The following is a 19,950-nucleotide window of genomic DNA, read 5'->3' on the forward strand; positions in this document are numbered from 1 at the left end:
ATAGTGGGGATTCTGGCTTACCTAGTTGGTGAGGACTTTGCTAAGACTGAAGTGTGGAGGGCAGTCACAGAGTTGAGGCTTAGCTATGCTTGTGGATTATTCAAAGATTTGATTGGTGGGGTGATGGTCTGGTTTAGAGACAAGTCAGCAGTTCTCCATTAATTTGGACAGTATTTGTTTGGGTTTTACATTTTATTTATTGTGTGTGGCATGAGAGAAGAGGTCAAATACAACTTGGGTGAGCTAGTTTCCTCCATCATGTGAGGTCTGGTGATTGACCTGAGGTCATAAGGGCTCATTTAATAACCTGTTTTTGAAATATAGACTTTTTCCTTAGTAAAGGAAAGATCAAGTCCTTTGTAGGAGTGTAGACTATCCTTTATATATGTGTGTGTGAGAGAGAGAGAGAGAGAGAGAGAGAGAGAGAGAGAGAGAGAGAGAGAGAGAGAAAGAGAGAGAGCGCGCGCGCGAGAGAGAGAGACAGAGAGAGACAGAGAGAGAGAGAGAGAGAGAGACAGAGAGAGAGACAGAGAGAGATTTGGATATCTTTTTTTTTTGTTTTTTTTGTTTTGTTTTCAAGACAGGGTTTCTCTGTGGTTTTGGAGCCTGTCCTGGAACTAGCTCTTGTAGACCAGGCTGGTCTCGAACTCACAGAGATCCGCCTGCCTCTGCCTCTGCCTCTCGAGTGCTGGGATTAAAGGTGTGCGCCACCACCGCCTGGCGAGATTTGGATATCTTATGAACTAATATTAATCAATGATCTCTTCAGAGACTGAGAAGGACTTCCATGCACAATAAGTAGATAAGAAGGTAAAAACTATGATAGCCTTTATCCTCCAATCACTAAAAATCAATTTAATCCCTTTTACTTGTTTATTTGATACACACTGTTACTGAACTTGATCAGTTGAGGCTGATCTAATCATGTCGTCTGCATCTGTGTACAGGGGAAGACCCAGAAGAAAGGTGTGGCCAGGTTCTGATCCTGTTAGTTGAACAAGCACTTCATGTCCAGGACTACAAAGCAGCCAGCATGTACTGTCAGGATCTGATGGCCGCAGGTGAGTAGACAGCTATGCGCTTTGCTTGCATCCTCTCTACATGATGAATAATGGAAATGGGTTCTTCCAAAATCTGTCAGCCTGATTCATAAGCCAGGCATGTGTTTGTTTGATTTTGTTATGTCCAGATCACAGTGTCCCCCCAAAATCAGCTAGGAGATAAGTCCTATATGTAATAGTAAAGAACCTTTATTCCTACATAAGTTTTTAAGCTCAGGCTCTCCAAGTTTTCAGTATATTGGAAGTGATTGGAGAGCCCCAAACTCAGTTGGGGTTGGGTTTTATAATAGCAAAGGTAGTGGTGAAGGATTTCTATGGCTCATGATCCCCAATTTGTAGATGGAGGCTGCTCGTTTGTTTCCCAGCTGCCCAGACCCAAATAACCACACAGAAACTGTATTAATTCCAACACTGTTTGGCCAATAGCTTAGGGAATTTTTAGCTAACTCTTACATCTTAAATTAACCCATTTGTATTAATCTGTATATTGCCATGAGGCTGTAGCCTTCCTGTAAAGATCTGGCTGGTGGCTGGAATATTTTTTTCTTCGGCAACTATATGGTGTCTCCTTGACTTTGCCTACTTCATCTTTATATCTCTCCCCTCTATATCTTTATATCTCTATTTGGGTTTCCCACCTGACTTTGCTCTGCTAAGCCATTGGTCAAAACAGCTTCTTTAATAACCAATGATAATAAAACATATTCACAGCATACAGAAGGGAATCCTACATCATCTCCTCTTTTCTGTCTAAAAAAGAAAGGTTTTAAGTTTACCATAGTAACATTATATATACAAAACAGGTATCAAGCAAGAATTACAGTTACAATATTTATATATGCTTTATCTTTTATTATAACTAAGGAAAATTATAACTATCTATTCTTCAACTCCATCAAAGACTCCAGAAGGATATAATATTACCTAAGTTAACAGGAAGTGCATTGTAAGCAACTTCCAAAACTCTAGAATTGACAGAGACATCTCACTGCCTGGACAGTCACCCAAAGTTCTTCTGTAACAATGGGGCATTCATCTTCAGCCTACAGGCACATAGTATCTGGCAGACTTTTCCATGAATCAGGAAATTTGAAAGACAATTTTACCTCTATTGGCAGTTTGTTAGTCACTTCTTCTGTATCATGCAGAATGTCTGGCAGACTCTTTTATGAAGCAGGAACCCTTCTCACGTTTAGGCAAGTTCAACAGTATTTTTCTTCATGTCCAGTTCATATAGCATACCATCAAGCATTCTAGGCAAGAGCAGTTTCTCGCCCAAATGGCTAAACAACTCAATAAGGAGCCTCTTCAATGCCTGTCATCCTCTTGAAGTAGATTGGTGCTGACAGAAGCAGATGTGTCTCATTGTCATGAAAAGTCCTAAGTTCTTAAAATATTTTAAATGCCATATTTTGTTAGTCTTTGAAAGGTTTGAAGAATACCTATCCATCTGAAATATATCTCTGTATGTCTAGAAAACCTAACTAACATGACTACAAGCTTGACTATTATGGATGACTGGCAATCTGTAATTCTTAATTATACGTTACATGTTTAAATGAGCTGTACAAGCACAATACCTTAATCAAGAGCAGAAATATACAGATCGCAAAATTGACCTTAAATTTTTATCAATAAACCAAAATCCATACCAATCCAAAGTATTCTTCTCTATATCATATCCCCTTTTAAATGCACATAAACATTTATCAATAATTGGATATTGTTCTCTAGACTACTTCCTGCTGATTGGGGGTACTGTTAATCAGGTCTTTCATGGGGTATCTTGTGTGGTAGGTCCATCTCAGCCAACATTCCTGAAGCCAACATTCCATGGATATTGGACCATCTGGGCCATTGCTTCAGGGAGTTTTGTTTCATCAAACCATATTAGCTGGCAAGGAATTCCCAGCTTTCTATACTCTGTGGAACCAAAAGCAGAATCTCTTTTCCAAAGTAGCAGATCCTTAGATCCAAATTTTGAAGTCAAGATACCTTTAAAATATATATGTTGGTTTAGCTTAGCAGTCCGTATAATGAAATGTCTCTCTGTTCTTAGCTCATTCATAGTCAAAAAATTAAAAGAAAACACAATAATACACATAATTCAGAATCTTTGTGTATTTTCCATCTTAGGTGGCTTGTTTTCTTTACTCCTTTAATCTATGACTGTACTGTGTTTTTTGAAGACTTTGTTTATTTTTTAAAACTATTTTTATAACTGTCTGTACTCATTTTTTTCTCTCAAGCTTATGTATAGTTTTTAAAATACACTGTGATCTATTCAGAGATTTATTTCTGTTTGAATCTGACTTTTTTAAATTTATTTTATTCTTTTTTTATTAAAATTTCCACCTCCTCCCTGTTTCCCATTTCCCTCCCCCTCCTCCCACACATTGGCCCCTCCCCCCTCCCCACTACTCTCCCCCTCCCCCCCACTCCATTCCCCCTCCCTCTCCATACTGAAGAGCAGTCCAAATTCCCTGCCCTGCAGGAAGACCAAGGTCCTCCCATTTCTATCTAGGTCCAGGAAGGTGAGCATCCAAACAGGCCATTTTAATGGATGGCTTTGAGTTTCTCTCCATTTAATTTGATGTTAGCTGTCTGCTTGCTATAAATAGCTTTTATTATAGTTAGGTACGACCCTTGTATCCCTAATCTCTCTAAGACCTTTATCATAAAGGGATGTTGAATTTTGTCAAATGCTTTTTCAGCATCTAATGAAATGATCATATGGTTTTTTTCTTTCAGTTTATTTATATGATGGATTACATTGATAGATTTACGTATGTTGAACCAGCCCTGCATCCCTGGGATGAAGCCTACTTGATCATAATGGATAATTTTTCTAATGTGTTCTTGGATTCAGTTTGCCAGTATTTTATTGAGGATTTTCGCATCAATGTTCATGAGTGAGATTGGCCTGTAGTTCTCTTTCTTGGTTGGGTCTTGTTATCAGAGTAACTGCAGCTTCATAAAAGGAATTTGGCAATGACTTCTCTTTTCTATATTGTGAAATACATTAAGGAGTATAGGTATTAGCTCTTCTTGGAAGTTCTGGTAGAATTCTGCATTGAAGCCGTCTGGACCTGAGCTTTTTTTGGAAGGGAGGTTTTTGATAACAGCTTCTAATTCTTCACGACTAACAGGTCTATTTAGGTTGTTCACCTGGTCCTGGTTTAACTTTGGTACATGGTACTTATCTAAAAAAGTGTCCATTTCTTTTACATTTTCCAATTTTGTGGCATACAGGCTTCTGTAGTAAGATCTAACGATTCTCTGAATTTCCTCTGTGTCTGTGGTTATATCTCCCTTTTCATTTCTGATCTTGTTAATTTGCGTATTCTCTCCGCTGTTTGGTTAGTTTGGATAGAGGTTTATCAATCTTGTTGATTTTCTCCAAGAACCAGCTTTTTGTTTCATTGATTCTTTGGATTGTTTTCTGTATTTCTATTTTGTTGATTTCAGCCCTCAGTTTGATTATTTCCAGTCTTCTACTCCTCCTAGGTGAGTCTGTTTCTTTTTTTTGTAGAGCTTTCAGGTGGGCTGTTAAGTCTCCAATGTTTGCTTTCTCCGTTTTCTTTAAGTGGGCACTTAGTGCTATGAACTTTCCTCTTAGCACTGCTTTCATAGTGTCCCATAGGTTTGTTTGAGTATGTTGAGTCTTTGTTTTCATTGAATTCAAGAAAGACTTTAATTTCTTTCTTTATTTCTTCCTTGATCCAGGTGTGGTTCAGTAGTTGACTGTCCAGTTTCCATGAGTTCGTATGCTTTCTGGGGGTAGCATTGTTGTTGAATTCTAACTTTAATCCATGGTGATCTGATAAGACACAGGTGGTTACTAATATTTTTTTGTAACTGTGTAAGTTTGCTTTGTTACCGAGTATGTGGTCAATTTTTGAGAAGGTTCCATGAGCTGCAGAGAAGAAGGTATATTCTTTCCTATTTGGGTCGAATGTTCTATAGATGTCTGTTAAGTCTGTTTGATTCATTACCTCCCATAATCCTCTTATTTCTCTGTTAGGTTTCTGTCTGATTGACCTGTCCATTGGTGAGAGGGGAGTGTTGGAATGTCCTACTATTAGTGTGTGCTGTTTGATGACTGCCTTGAGTTTTAGTAATGTTTCTTTTACATAAGTGGGTGCTTTTATATTAGGGGCATAGATATTCAGGATTGAGACTTTGTCCTGATGAATTGTTCCTGTTATGAGTAAAAAATGTCCCTCTCCATCTCTTCTAATTGATTTTAGTTTGAAGTCAACTTTGTTAGAAATTCATATGGCCACACCTGCTTGTTTCTTAGGTCTGTTTGCTTGATAAACCTTTTCCCAGCCCTTTACTCTGAGTAGATGTCTGTCTTTGTGGTTGAGGTTTGTTTCTTGTAAACAGCAGAATGTTGGATCCTCTTTTCCTATCCAATCTCTTAGCCTGTGCCTCTTTATCGGTGAGTTGAGTCCATTGATATTAAGTGATATTAATGACCAGTGGTTGTTAACTCCGGTCATTTTTTTCTTTCTTTCTTTCTTTTTTTTTTTTGGTAGTAGAGTTTGTGTGTTTCCCTTCTTCGAGTTGTGCTGGTGAAGGGTCATTAGATGTCTGAGTTATTGTGAGCATTGTTGGACTCCTTGGGTTGTGATTTTCCTTCACTTTCTGTAAGGCTGGATTTGTGGCTACATATTGTTTAAATTAGTTTTTATCCTGGAAAATTTTGTTTTTTCCATTTATAGTGAACGAAAGCTTGGCTGGGTATAGTAGTCTGGGCTTGCAACCATGGTCTCTTAGTTTTTGCAGTACATCTATCCAGGACCTTCTGGCTTTCATGGTTTCCATAGAGAAGTCAGGTGTAAGTCTGATAGGTTTACCTTTATAAGTACCTTGACCTTTTTCCTTTGCAGCTCTTAATATTCTTTCTTTATTCTGTATGTTTTGTGTTTTGATTATTATATGGCGAGGAGATTTTTTTTTTGATCCATTGTATTCGGTGTTCTGTATGCTTCTTGGACCTTTAAAGGAATATCTTTCTTAAGTTTGGGAAAGTTTTCTTCTATAATTTTATTAAATATATTTTCTGGACCATTGAGCTGTACTTCTCCTTCTTCTATCCCTATTATTCTTAGATTTGGTCTCTTTATTGTGTCCCAGATTTCCTGAATGTTTTGTGATGAGAATTTGTTGGTTTTGCTGTTTTCTTTGATCAGAGTGTTTATTTTCTCTATGGTATCTTTAGTGTCTGAGATTCTTTCTTCTATCTCTTGTAATCTGTTGGTAGTACTTGTCTCTGTAGTTCCTGTTCCTTTACCCAGATTTTCCATCTCCATCCTTCCCTCGGTTTGTGTTTTCTTCATTTCTTCCATTTCATTCTTCAAGTCTTGAACCGTTTACCTTACCTGTTTGCTTTTTGCTTGTTTCTCTTGGTTTTCTTGGGTATCTTTGAGAGATTTATTCATTTCCTCAACCTTTTTGTTTGCAATCTCTAATCGATTATGGCAGTTTTTCACCTCCTGTTTAAGGTCCTCTATTATTTTTATATAATTCACCTTTGAGTTGAATTCTTCTGGAATAGGGTGTACAATTCTTCTTATTTCGGGATTCCTGGATTCTGGTGATGTCATGTTGCCTTTCAGGTTGTTGGAGGAATTCTTGCATTGACGCCTGCCCATCTCTTCCTTCAAATGGAGCCAGGAGAGGCCTGGTGTCTTGGTACAGTCTTTGCTGTGACTAACTCCCTGGGTGTATCTCCTCAGTGTAGGAGCAGAAACCGTTCCCTTCCAGATGGACTCCTCAGCACCAAAACATGTATGCCTGGTAGTCCAATGACCCGCGGACAAAAGTGCAAATGTGGGGGGTAGTGCGGGGTCGAGTAGAACATAGGAGATCCTGCAGCACAAGCTAAAGGTGCCTGTGCTCCCTTTCGGGGTTCCTTGAGGTCTGTCCAGTAGGCAGGCACTCACCATTCTGAGTGGGTAGCCTTAGTGTAGGAGCAGGAAGCTGTTCCTCAGCAAAGGACCTTGCAGACAAGGCAGGCTTGGGGGGGGAGGGTCGTGTGTAGGAAAGAAAGCCCTGCAGCAGGAGCTGGGGGAGGGGGTTTGTGCTCTCTTCCGGGACAGTCCGCCCCTGGATAGCACACACTCACCCATCCAGATGGAACTCCTCAGTACCTAAACAGGGACGCCTGGTAGCCCAAGGTGCCAGGGACAAAAGGAAGCTGAATCTGTCTTTTTTAAGTATCTGTAATTATTTTCAGACCAGGAATGCTTTTAAAATTGTAAGCAGCTAGTCGCAGTGGCCCTGGATGTTGGCTCCACTTCTCTCAGCCTTTCAATATGCCAGAGGTACCTTTATGGTCACCTCTGGGACTGCTAGGTGGGAACCATCCTCACCACCTCCACTTTCGGTTGCAGTTGGTCCATGCTGCCACTAACTTGCAGCACGCTGCCCTCAAACCTCATTCAAGTGCTCGGCCTTCTGAAAGAGCCAGAGCTGTTCATGCAACTAGCATGAACCAGGAAGCCTTTTAGAGGAGCTGCACAGTTTTTGCTGCTACTGCTGAGTCAGGAAGCCTTCTCTTATAGTAACCATGCCTCTATTTGCTTCTAGCAAACCGAGCCCACCTGAGAAATTGCTGCTACTATGAAGCTGTGCTTAACTATGGTTTATTTGTGTGTGTGTGTTTGTGTGTGTGTGTGTCTAGAATTTCGTCCCAAGCTCTCTCAGGTTTAATGTGATTGTAGTCGGCACATGTTGTGCACCATTGTATAGGCGGGACTGCTTGTTTGTCTCCCAGCCGCTCAGACATGAATAATAACACAGAAACTCTTACATCTTAAATTCACCCATTTCTGTGAATCTGTGAATTACCAAAAGGCTGTGGCCTACCAGCAAGATTCTGGCTGGCAGCTGGTATCTTTCTCCTTTGGCAGCTATATTATGTCTCCTTGACTGCCTCCTTTCTATATCTCTGTTCAGATTTTCTGCCTGGCTTTGCTCTGCTAAGCCATTGGCCAAAACAGCTTCGTTAATAACCAATGGTAATGAAACATTCACAGAATACAGAGGGGAATCCCACATTCTGATTGGCTGACATTTGTCTTTGTGTGTCCTGGGGGAAAGCAATGGGTGGATGCTGGCAGGTGATCCCGTCTACAATGGTTTGAATCTTAGGAATTTCCCGTTCCTTGGTGGTGTCTGGGTAGTCTCAGTTATGGTCTTTCTTTGAATCATGTATTGTCTTAGGGTAAACTACTGAGACTTGGGCCTTTATTGAGCTTGTCATGGCTGGGTCCTACAGAAATTATTTTATAAGCAGCAAGCATGTATGCTGTGTATTTATAGATTAATATCAATATTTTAATGGGCTCATATGTAATAGACTATCTTTAATTTTGTTTATTTTACATTCCCTGACTAGAATATGCTAATCATTTTAGGAACAATAGTATTTGAAGCATTTTAATGCTATTTTTTATATTATACAAAATAAAATTTGGAAGAATATCTACAATTTGCTGGATAGTCAGTATTTCTATATCTTAATGTAAGAAAAAAAATGGTGTTGACAAATTGGGAAGGCATTTGGCCTAAATATTTTCTAAATTGAATTTAAAGTTTCTGTCTTGAAAGAATACTGAGACTTTATTGAGGAGTAATTTCTCATCCAAAGCATACATTCCTCACTGGAAGAAAGCACAGTACCCTCTATCATGAACCTTCCATGAGAAAACCTTTGTACTCCAATAGAGCAGTGAGTGCAGCATGCTGTACTGTGGTGATTCCTGCACTGCTCACTCAGCATTCCTGCACTTGTTTGTTGCTGGGGATTCACTCTGGACTCGTTGTGTCTAGTGATCTTCAGCCCTGTGTCTGTACTGTGCCTATTAGTGCCTAGTAACTGTCAGGAAGGCTGTTTATAATTACTGTGTGAGAGAAAGTAAACCCAGCACCTCACATCATGGACAGATGGGCATTACATCTTACAAACTGACTGAAGTTGGTTATTTGATGGAAAATGAGAAGAAGAGAGGTTCAGGGAGAGGAAGCATCTCTGAGTTGTTTTAGGAAGGTCTTTGAAGGCAAGTCCAGGGGAAAGGGCAGAAGGTGACAATATTTGATTTGCTGTCAAGGACATGGATCATGCTCAGCCTTCAAGAGTTTCGGAAATCTGAGCTGTGAGGGCCAGAATGAAACCTGGCCTAAAACACGGGAACCTGGTTAAAGTTCTGGTCAAGCACATGATTTTTGGCAAGAAATATACAAATAGTTTTATACTCTGGAAGTCAATACAGACCATCTTAACCTTATCATTAGAAAGAATTTTCAATACTGGGTGGTGGCAGAGCACACCTTTAATCCCAGCACACAGGAGGCAGAGGCAGGCAGATCTCTGTGAGTTCAAGGCCAGCCTGGTCTACAGAATGAGTTCCACGACAGCCAGGGCTACACAGATAAACCCTGTTTTGAAAAACCAAAACCAAAATCAAACAAAACAAAAAACCCAAAAAAAGATGTTCCATGAAAACCTGCATTCTTTACAGTTAATTGTGATGTTATTCACATTTAATTCACATGAAATTCAGAGTCATTGTTTTCTATACAAATATTATTGTATCCAAAATTACTTTTAGAACTCTTCATATTAATTTTATTTCTATAGGGTTAATTCCAGAATTAATTTTTAGTGTATATATTTAGAAATATGTTTCTGGGTGGATGCCTTTAATCCTTAGAGCAAAATCTTCAGTCAGCCTGGAGCACCTTCAAATGAGAATAAGTGTATTTGAGGAATTCGTAGTGTGACATTATTGTAGAAAACATCTACTGGGGCTTTTGCTAGCTCCATTGGCCCCGACCTTAGATGTCTGTCCTCTATAAAGTGGGTGTTTCTATGTGAGTACCTGCTTGCTTTAATTCTCTTTATAACAGTCTGCAAATTCTGTTGCACTTTCCAGTACAAATGTGCTTTAGTCCTTTCAACAACTCTAGAGAAAAAGGGTTGCTATCATTGTCTCTTTGTAGTCGTAATGGAAGGTGTGGTATTGGAGTTTTTTTCCAGTTCACAGAAATGCCAAGTAGTTGCACAGTGTCAAACTCTTGGTATTTTGAATTCAGAATCTGCTTTTCTGTTGAACATTAAGTTCCGTGAATAATTTGCATTCATTTATCACTTCTGAAATTTAAAGTGTTCTGTCTAAAACTCTTGTCTCGAGTAGCCCTGAATTTTGTGGATAATGAATCAGTTAAATCTTTCTTTTCTAGCTTGGATATTCATGCCTTGTGCACATTGTGGTATTAATGACTGCTTTGTTGCCTTGGTACCACAAGCCCAAATTAGGACTCCGCTGCACCCCTCGCCTTTGCTTGCATTACTCTTATTGCAAATCACGTTTTCTTCTTTTTTCCTCTTTGCTAATTTTTCAGGATATCCGGAAAGTTGGGCTGTTTGCAGCCAGTTGGGCCAATCAGAAGGCTTCCAGGACCTGGCCACTCGTCAGGAGCTCATGGCTTTTGCTTTGACACATTGTCCTCCCAGCAGCATTGAACTGCTTTTGGCAGCTAGCAGCTCTCTTCAAACAGAGGTAAGTGGACACAAATATAGTAAATCCATTTGTGTGTGAGATTCATTTTGTTGAGTGTATGTATGTGAGACATGGGGTCAGTGTTGTTTGTTTTTGTAGCATACAGATGATCTAGAAGAATCATAGTTGTCACCCAAAAGGAATTTGAAAACCTGAGGATTTTAAAGTATTGTTGGCTTTATTATAGTAAGGAAGAAAGGGTGTAAGAGGTTTGAGTTAAACTACAAGTATGTTAGGAAATAAATAATTGAAAAATGAAGGAAGTGTAGAATAAAATAGATGGGAAACGATCATATGAATTGTGTCTGAAACCATGTCAGTTAAAACAACTGTTATATATTCTTTCTGGTGTCCTTGAGAAATCAACAGTGGAAATTGGCCTTTGAGAGATGCTAAATTTTCTAAAATCATACTAAGTTGGGTGGAGACCCTTCTCTATGAGAAACAGCTGGCAGATAGGGCACAGTGAACCTTACATTTCATGCCATAGACACCCATCAGTGGTAGGCTTCTCACAGACCATTCCCACTCCTGGAACTGTCCCTTTCTTGTGCAACTGTTCCCAAACTTCTGATTTGTTTTGCTTGTTTGGGCAACAGTTTTTTGCCCAAAACTGTAGGTTATCACATACCACCCCCACCCCTTGAGGAAGAACCTATTACTTCTTAAATTTCAAGTCTACAATGTGAAAAGAAGGAAATTAAAACAAAAATGCAACCTTTCTTGTTTCAGATTTTTTATCAAAGAGTAAATTTCCAGATCCATCCGGAAGGAGAAAATATTAGTGTCTCACCCTTAGCTGGTAAAGTTCTTCAAGAGGTATGCCAAAAGTGTGTAAGGAGTGAGCTTGAAGGATGCTGTGCCTGGAATGCAATGAGAGCAGTTGCTGCGTGCCTCGAGTGGGCAGGTGTGTGCGTGTACTATTTCTCAGTTGTGTGTGTTGTGCGAAATACAGCATTCACATGGAGAACTACTCAAAAGTGTCCTGCTTACAAGTTAACAAAGGAAGCTTCCAAAATCTCTATGGAGATGAAGAAATAGCATGTGGCTAATTTCCTACAGCTCTCCCAGTTTAGCTTGTGTCCTGCTGTTTGCTCTCAGAGACCCTCGTGGTCCTGCTGAGTCCTAGAAACTCATCCTCATACAGCTTAGTAGTCATCTGGTGTGCTGTTTCTAGAAGCTCTGTTTCCTCCAGAGCCAAAGCAGTTCTAATTGGAGCCAGTGGCCACTCCACCTTGTGTTGTAGTAGGAATCATTTCTTGGGTCTAGTTGAAGACTTAACTCTGTTGATTAATGAAGACTTGACTCTTGATTCTTCACCATCTCCCCACTTGACTTGTATAGGCACATCCATTCTGGTGGTCTCCGTAGCTCTCTTGTTGGTGCTTTTCAAACTGTGTGAGTCACGGCAGACCCATCATCATTCTCTGAGTAGGTTCTGTCACACATCTTCCCTTCCTACTTTTCTTGTTTGTGCTCTGAATTTGAGCCCTTTCCTGTAAAATATTTTCTTTCTAATACTCCTCTGACAGCTTCTCCCACCATGTTCCATGAGTATCTTCACATTTTTCTGTTGCATCACTTTACAGTATATGTGGTATTTTGTTTGGCCAATAAAGGTGATACTATGTCTTTACACCTTCTTCACCTGTGCTTGGCAGTGGATGCCTAATGTTTGCTAGAGCTGTTGGCAATATCCACTGCTTTATGCTTAGTTTGTGACTAACAGAATGAGGAGGTAAATAAAGAATATAAAGTCTAACGTGGTGGTTTCTCAGGTCTTGTCATGGTTTGGTCAGTATGAGAGGGTTTTCATTTTTCTGTTTCTTGTAGAATCAGATCATTTGTCTGCTGAGCACAGCTCCCCGGGTTTGTTCTGAATCCCCATCCTCCTTTAAGACAGATTCAAATCCTTTTGTGACCATGGGGTTTCCTGGTTTCTGGGATTACGATGAATTAGAAAGTGTCAGCCTGGCCCCACAATGACTTCTTTGAATTAAGCGGTGCTGTGTTGCCACAAGTGTGCACACATTGCTCCAGTAGACTCTTGTTGGCAATGAAGCCAGCCATAGCAGTCCTCTGTGTCTACTTAGACAGGAAAGGCATCCTCCCAAAGTGATTATTTTTTCCTTAAAAGCTTTTCTGTCTTCCTCCTTCCTCTTTTAGCCCCTTATAATAGATCTAGATTTCATGAAGTACTAGTCCAAACCTTCATATAACTTTGATGAATGAAGCACATTTCAGAATACTATAGCCACTATTATCACAGTATAATGTAGTATTTAGTTTTAAGCTGCCATGCATTATGCATTAATAGTAGAGGTAATAACTGTATTAAATTATAACTCATAAATGAAGTCAGATTTCATATATAACCTGCCTCATACTTAATACTTCCATTACTTCATTGTGAGAATTATTTTTATTATATATATTCAGGAAAAATAATGATTGTGTTCTGTAGTAACATCCATGTGAATAGAGTGGACTGTACATACATGTTAGATGCTGTGGTTGTTCCTGTGTGCAAAAATTGTTTATAATAGAGTGAAATGCAAACTCTATGAATAATTACAAGATTACAGATTTCCAGTTCTTATTAATGGTGGTTATTAGGCTTTTTAGATTGAACATTTTATACCACTTTGAGTATATTAATGTTTTGCTTAGCTAGTATCACTTAGCTGGTGGGATTTTCTCTAGATAAATTTAAAGATTGAAATGAGTTGTATACTAGGTTTCCATTTAAAAAAAATGTTTCACCATGGGAAGAATTGTTTATGAGCATTTGATGTTATACATTATATGTTTGAACTATTTAGTGTTTAGGGAACAAGCATGTTCTTAGCATATTGCTGCTTTCAATAAATGGAAGGACTATGTAGAAATAGTTGAGTAAAAGCAAGCATATGGCAGTTTCAATACCATGGCAAGTACTTTGTTTTTCCATTGATTTAGCCATGAGCCCTTGGATAGTTTCCACCTCTTACTTACTGTGAATGAAGCCTCTCTGAACATTGATATTCAATGTTAGTATGGAAGCGTTTTTATTTCTCACATAGATGCCCTGGAATAGACTGCTATATGCTGTGTTCTTGATATCCAAATATGCTAATGTCCAAATTGGCTGCATATTTGTCTTAGCTTGTCATAGTTGTGATAAAATAGCTGATTAAAAACAACTGAAAATAAAGAAAAGCATTGACATGTTTTCAGAAGTTTCGAGCTTTGGGCGTTTGGTTTTGTTGCTTTTGGCTTGAGGCTTATGAGGCAGCACACTTTATAGGAATCTATGGTGGAGGAAAGGGGCTAACATGTGGCTCAGAGAAGCTAGGGACAGACCAAGGAAGAGGCCTGGATGAGGCTGCAGCCACCAGGACCATGTCCTTACTGATATGCTTCCTCTTAGCAGGTGTCATCTCTGGGTGGTCTCACCAGTCCAGTTTTGCTGTCAAATGATGAGTATGTCGTTGGTCAGTCCAAAGGGAAGACAAAGTCCTTGGTCTAGTTGTGTCTCAGAATCTCTTGTCTGAATAGTACAAACCTTTCTTAATGATACTTATTTTTAAAGATTATCATAAAATTAGATTATTTTCCCCTTCATTTTCTTTCATATACCACTCTTTATTCTCTTTCAAATTCACAGCCTCTTCTTTTATCAGTTCTGTTATATGCATATATGCAGAGAGAGAGAGAGAGAGAGAGAGATATTGCATTTATATTTTAATAGATAAAGCTTGCCTGAAGTTCAGAGAGTAAAACAGCCACACTGATCAGCCTAACAGACCAGGCAGAGGTGACACTCACCTTTAATCCCAGTAGACACACTAGTTTGCCATAGAAACTGGGTGGTAGTGTTTCATGTCCTAGTTGCAGCCCTAGAGAGGAATATAAGATGTGAGGAGACAGCTCTCACTCAGTCTCATTTTGAGATTCCTAAAGGCAGGATCGCCATTTTGATCTGAGGTAGAGGTAAGAGCCAATACCTGGCTGTTTTGCCTTTCTGACCTCAAGTTGAGCCCCAATTTCTGTCTCTGGCTTTTATTAATTGTGATACACACACACACACACACACACACACACACACACTACTGTTTTCATATGTATTCCCAAATACAACAACCTAGTTGGTTGGTATAATGTTATTTACATGTGTGGTTTTGGGGCTGACTGTTTGGTAGTGGATAACCGGTTGGTGTGCTCTTCCCTGGGAGAGACTATGTCTTCCACTCTCAGCATTCAGTTGTGCAGGGTGAGACCTTGTGGTCTTTCCTTTGTCTGATTTAGCATGTCTGTTGGTGTTGTCCTTGTTCATCTCATCTTTAGGCAGTCAGTTGGTGAGTCTTAATGGTTGTTGCCTCGGACATCACTAGGAGACAATCTCGCAGCAAACTTTTTCATCCTTTAGATCTTGCAGTCTTTCTGCCCCATCTTCTTCAATGTCTCTTGGGCCTTAGGTGTGGGAATTTTTTGTAGATGTACCCATTGGGACTGGGCTCTAGCCTGCATATGGATCAGCTATGGTTTCATGTAATGATTTCTATATGTTGCAAAGTGGCATTCCCTTGACAGAAGATGAAGGTACACTTAGCTGACAGTGTGAGGACAAATATTTATTAGGATACAGTTAGGGAGTATACTGGCTAAGAAAAGCGGGGGTTGTAGGTTCTCCTCTAAGATCTACTGTACTACACTGGGTAGTTGGCTAGGTTTCCAGTACCAGGCATGAATTGCCCCTTGTTAAGTAAATCTTCAGTTCAGATAGAAAGCTGTTGGTTACCACCGAGGTATGTTTGCCAGTACGGGGTGGGCCCTTAGGGTGGTGCCACGCTTGTCATTGTGGTTCACTGGTGTTGTATCTAGGTAGGACTGTTGCTCCCCTTCTTTGGAAACTTGCATGGCACCTACTATGAAAACTAGACCTCAGGGAGGATACATTCTGGTCAGTTCCAGTCAGCTTTAGTACCTAACCCTTTGCTGTGCCAAATAATATCCAGACCACCCCAGTATTTTTATTTAATGTTTGTGCTTTTCCACTGGATTTTTATTTTATATGTGTGCTATCTTATTATGCATCTGATATACTGAGGGCATAATTGTATCCTATGCAGTTCATAGCTGTGAGCACATTTTCATATGCTAATTGCCATGTTGAAAGGGCCATTCACATATTTCTTGTTTTATTTTCCAACTTTGTTTCTTGTCTTGTGACTAAGCTGGGAATAAATTTTCAATTAATATTCTGGATTCTAGATAGAAGTAGTTTATCTAGATTCGTTTCGGATTTGTGGTTTGTAAGCCTTTTTCAGTCCATGTGTGATAGGAATTTTTATTTTCTTGCTGGTTTCTTGCAAAGTACTGATGTTTTTCATGTTGTCTAAGGTCTTCTTATAGCATTTTCTTTTATCAGTTATGCCTTTCATGTATCTAAGAAATCTGTGTCTGACTCAGTGTTGTGAAGATTTACTCCTAGGCTTTTTTCTAAGAGTTTCTTCTTAAATTTATTGGTCAATGAATAGTTAAAAAGCACTTTAATATAAATAGTTGTGTAGAAGTATCCATATGCAATTGGATAAATTTATAAAATAACTTGCATCTCATTTGAAGATTGCCTGGAAACTATATTTGGTTAGTTTCTTTTATGTTGTGTAATCACTTGTTCTCTGTTAATAGGTTTCTGAGAAATTTTATTTCTTACAGGTAAAAAATTAGATATGAACCATTTATGACAAAATAGTAGCATCTGTTACCTTTTAATAAGTGGTACGTAGATGGACCTTGTATCTTACATATTTTGCCTCTTTTAATAAATTATTTAGCCAACAATCTGTTATCAATTGCATTAAAGTTTTTTTCTCTCCTTCTTTCTGTCTATATAGCCCATGAGTCACTGCCTAGCTAGAAACATTTTAAGCTGTATATGTTACTCAATTTTTTTTTGTTTCCTAGACCTTATGATCCTCTCATGTTCTGGGATCAGCCTGTGATTGCTCCACAGTACATAGCCTGTCCTTCCACACTTTTCATGAATATGTGCAAAGCTTCTGTATGGCTCTCTTAGCTCATGGTGATTTTTTGTTACTAAAGCTATATTATATATGTACACACATTGCTAGTATTTCTTTGCAGTTTGGATGTTCTTGTACTGTTCTATTTGGAGACAGTGCTTCACTAGACAATCTAGGCTGACCTCTGAGCATCTTTAGCAGTAATGAGGGTTGTAGTCTTAAGACTCCAAACTGGGAAGAAAGTGCTGCAGTTGTTACTTGAAGAAAAGTGTTCTGTATTATTTAAGGATGTTTTGGAGAAGGGTCACTGGCTAAGCCCTGCCTGAGTTGTTTATATTTCTTAAGTAGCCCACGGATACCATGAGCTCAGTTTAACTGAGGTCGACTGGTTTCTCTGAAATTAGTCTTCATTAACTGACGTTAGAGGAGCCTCTCCTTAAGTCTTGATAGCAGCAGACTGGGAGCCATATTTGATTCATAAAGTAATCCTGTTCTTAGGAATCATTTCGGTAATGGTGTTTTTTTGTTTTTTGTTTTTGTTTGAAAGGTGGCTATTACTGTTTAGTAACTTCAAACTGTGGAGCATGCTTAATATTTATGAGATTTCATGTTAAATTTTATGCTGGCAACTGTTGCTGTGTTTTTGGGTTCTAAACTGTTTCTGCTTTTACATAGTCTAAAGTAATTAGTATTGTGCCACTATGAATATGACAAGTGTCATTTTAGGACTAAATGTTTAGCTCCCTCTTTTCTATTATTCTTAGTATATGAAGGTGAATGAAAATGACTTTTCTCATTAATGACTCTGGCTGTACTAAGATTGTGGTAGACCACCTTGCTGGTGAAGTTTGCCCATCCTCCTTTTCACAATGCTGAAAGAGAATGTTTTCACTCATTAACAGTTGCAGTCACACTCTGAGCTTGGTGAGCCATGTCTGGCTTACGTGCTGTCCTGTGGTCCAGCTGGGCTTTTAACTTCATTTTTTTACTACATTAATTCTGTGAGTGCAAACTTATTTGCCATGATGAATATTTGGGGGTCAGAGGCCAACTTGTGGGACTCCAATTCTCTGCCTTTATCACATGGGTCCTGAGGGTTGGGCCCAGGTCATCAAGCTGGGTGACAATTACCATTGCCATCTGACCAGCCTCCCTCTCACATTGTAAGTGTTCCCCAGAGGAAACATTACAGGAAATGCTTTAACACATACATTTATGAACATGTAAGTTTCATTTGTCTTTGGAAACAGTCTTTTATATTTCATATATCTTAAATTCTTGTCTTGAATTAGCCCATCCATCCTTAGAAACAGAAATAAAATTTAGGTTCATCTTATGATTCAACATAGTTGTTTTATGACTTTCATATTGTGATATCTTTCAGTCCCTTTTATTTACCTCCATGGTAGTAACAGTCTACCTGAGGGTGTATTTGTTAGAATGTTTATAGTTTTAGTTCTATCCTCGGATTAGCCGGTGACATTCAAATCATTTGATAGACCTTCTCAATTAAGAAGATTCTCAAGATGAACAGGAATTTAAAATGTGGTGTGAAATTCTGTTTGAGTAGTGTTTATTCTAGACACATCTTGAAAATGTATCTCAAACATTTAAATGGTACAGTAAGCCCAACTTCATACAGTTTTCTATAGCTGCAACTGTGGAGATTTTTACATACCCTGTAATAATGAATCAACAGTGGCCTTACTCTTGAACAGCTTCCTCTGCAGTAAATGAAAAATTATTCCAGTGTGTTCTGGAAATACTACATTAACTAAGCATATAATGCCACAAGTGGATAGGAGGGCAGTAATCCCTGCCACGTAAAGCAAAACCAATCTTACATGTTAAAGTAAACTGAGAAGAATACTTTGTGATGTTAGAGTAGGCAAAGACTTCTCAGTTAGATATAAAAGTAGCAAACATGTCTAATCAAATTAAATTTTATCCTAAGACACCAGTGAGAAAATGGAATGATAATTCACAGAGGCCTAGAAATACCATTGTTTGCATGTTCAGTAAGGCCTGTGAACCCAAAATATGTACGACTTCCAACTGAGTAAGCTTGCCCTGTTTGCAGTAGCTTGGATATGAATTACTACATAGCTTAGAGTAGCTTCTGCCTCCCAAATGTTGCTGTTACCGCTGTGTTCCAGTCATGCCCCAGTGAAACAGCAAAGGGTGTGTTAGCTCTCTTTTAGTGTTTACACAGTGTATTGAGTAAAGCGCTGTGTAAAGTAGACTTTCTGTTGCAGCAGTCGGCCAGTTTTGTTTTTCTGCCTGACTGGTAGGCCTGCTGTCTCCCCTCTACATGGGGATTTAATAAATTGATGCATTGCTCTAGATTGTTAGTAGTGTCTGTGCATTCCACCTAATTCTGCTGAATTCCTGATTGAGGTCAAGAACATGCACCTTGGTCTTTATTTTCCTCCTCTCTTGTCTTTATAACCAACAGGGGGTGCTTGAGAGTTGACTCAGCAGTTAAAAGTACTTGCTGCTCTTGTAGAGAACCAGAGTTCAGTCACAACACTCAGCCTGGCAATTCACAACCTGCAATCCCAGCTCCAAAGTGCCCAGCACCCTCCTCTGGCCTCCATGGGTACCTGCACTTTGTGTATATACTCCTGCACAGACACCGACATGTATACATAATTTAAAAAATTAAATATACACAGACACACATATACCACACACACAAAACCACAGCCTGCTGGGTTTTTTTTTTGTTGTTGTTGTTGTTTTTTAACAGCACTTCTCCATTTGTAACAACCACGTGTTGTGTGCTGCAGGCCCATAGACCAGAGCTGTGTGGTGTTGGAGGTCACAGGCAGCTCTGGGTGTGTTTCTGCCCAGTTTCCCACTGGTGCTCTGACAGCAGTGATGGCAGCTAACCATGTCTGCCCTGTACACTGGACACTTGGAAAGCTTTCCTCATGATACTGGCTTGTAAATGGCCTTTTAGCCATTATCAAATGTCAAATGAAGACCGTGTTTCTTATCTCCTGGCTACTCTGTTATCAGGTTGTTCTTCTTATTTTTTTTTTTTTTTTATGAATCAAGTTCAGTTATAGATCCCAGAAAGCCTTCTCACTGTTATAGGTGGAAGGTTAATTTTTTTTAATGGTTTAGAAAGTTACTTAAGGACTAAAGTTATAGGTGTTGGTAGTAGTTACTTCTTGTTGTAGTACAGTGTTTCCGAGCTTCCTTCCTGGGGAGCTGCATCTACCTTTGGAGCCAAAAGGTGAGTTTCCAGGCTTTGCCAACTCCACCAAGATGGAAGTCGGCAGCTTGGAAGTACATGGTTGTCAT

The 19,950-nt window shown here is 39.2% G+C and overlaps 1 protein-coding gene across 2 annotated transcripts in view; it reads left to right on the forward strand.

Moving 5' to 3' along the window:
- Nbas (NBAS subunit of NRZ tethering complex) overlaps window positions 1–19,950 on the forward strand; it is a 319,717-nt gene that overhangs the window by 163,503 nt on the left and 136,264 nt on the right. For both annotated transcript variants that reach the window (XM_057768127.1, XM_057768135.1), the window contains exons 33-35: window positions 948–1,061; window positions 10,476–10,633; window positions 11,366–11,452. In XM_057768127.1, coding sequence (XP_057624110.1) covers window positions 948–1,061; window positions 10,476–10,633; window positions 11,366–11,452 — 359 coding nt within the window. The remainder of the gene's footprint in view (window positions 1–947; window positions 1,062–10,475; window positions 10,634–11,365; window positions 11,453–19,950) is intronic.

This window comes from Chionomys nivalis, chromosome 1 (genome assembly GCF_950005125.1).
Source record: "Chionomys nivalis chromosome 1, mChiNiv1.1, whole genome shotgun sequence".
Lineage (NCBI taxonomy): Eukaryota > Metazoa > Chordata > Mammalia > Rodentia > Cricetidae > Chionomys > Chionomys nivalis.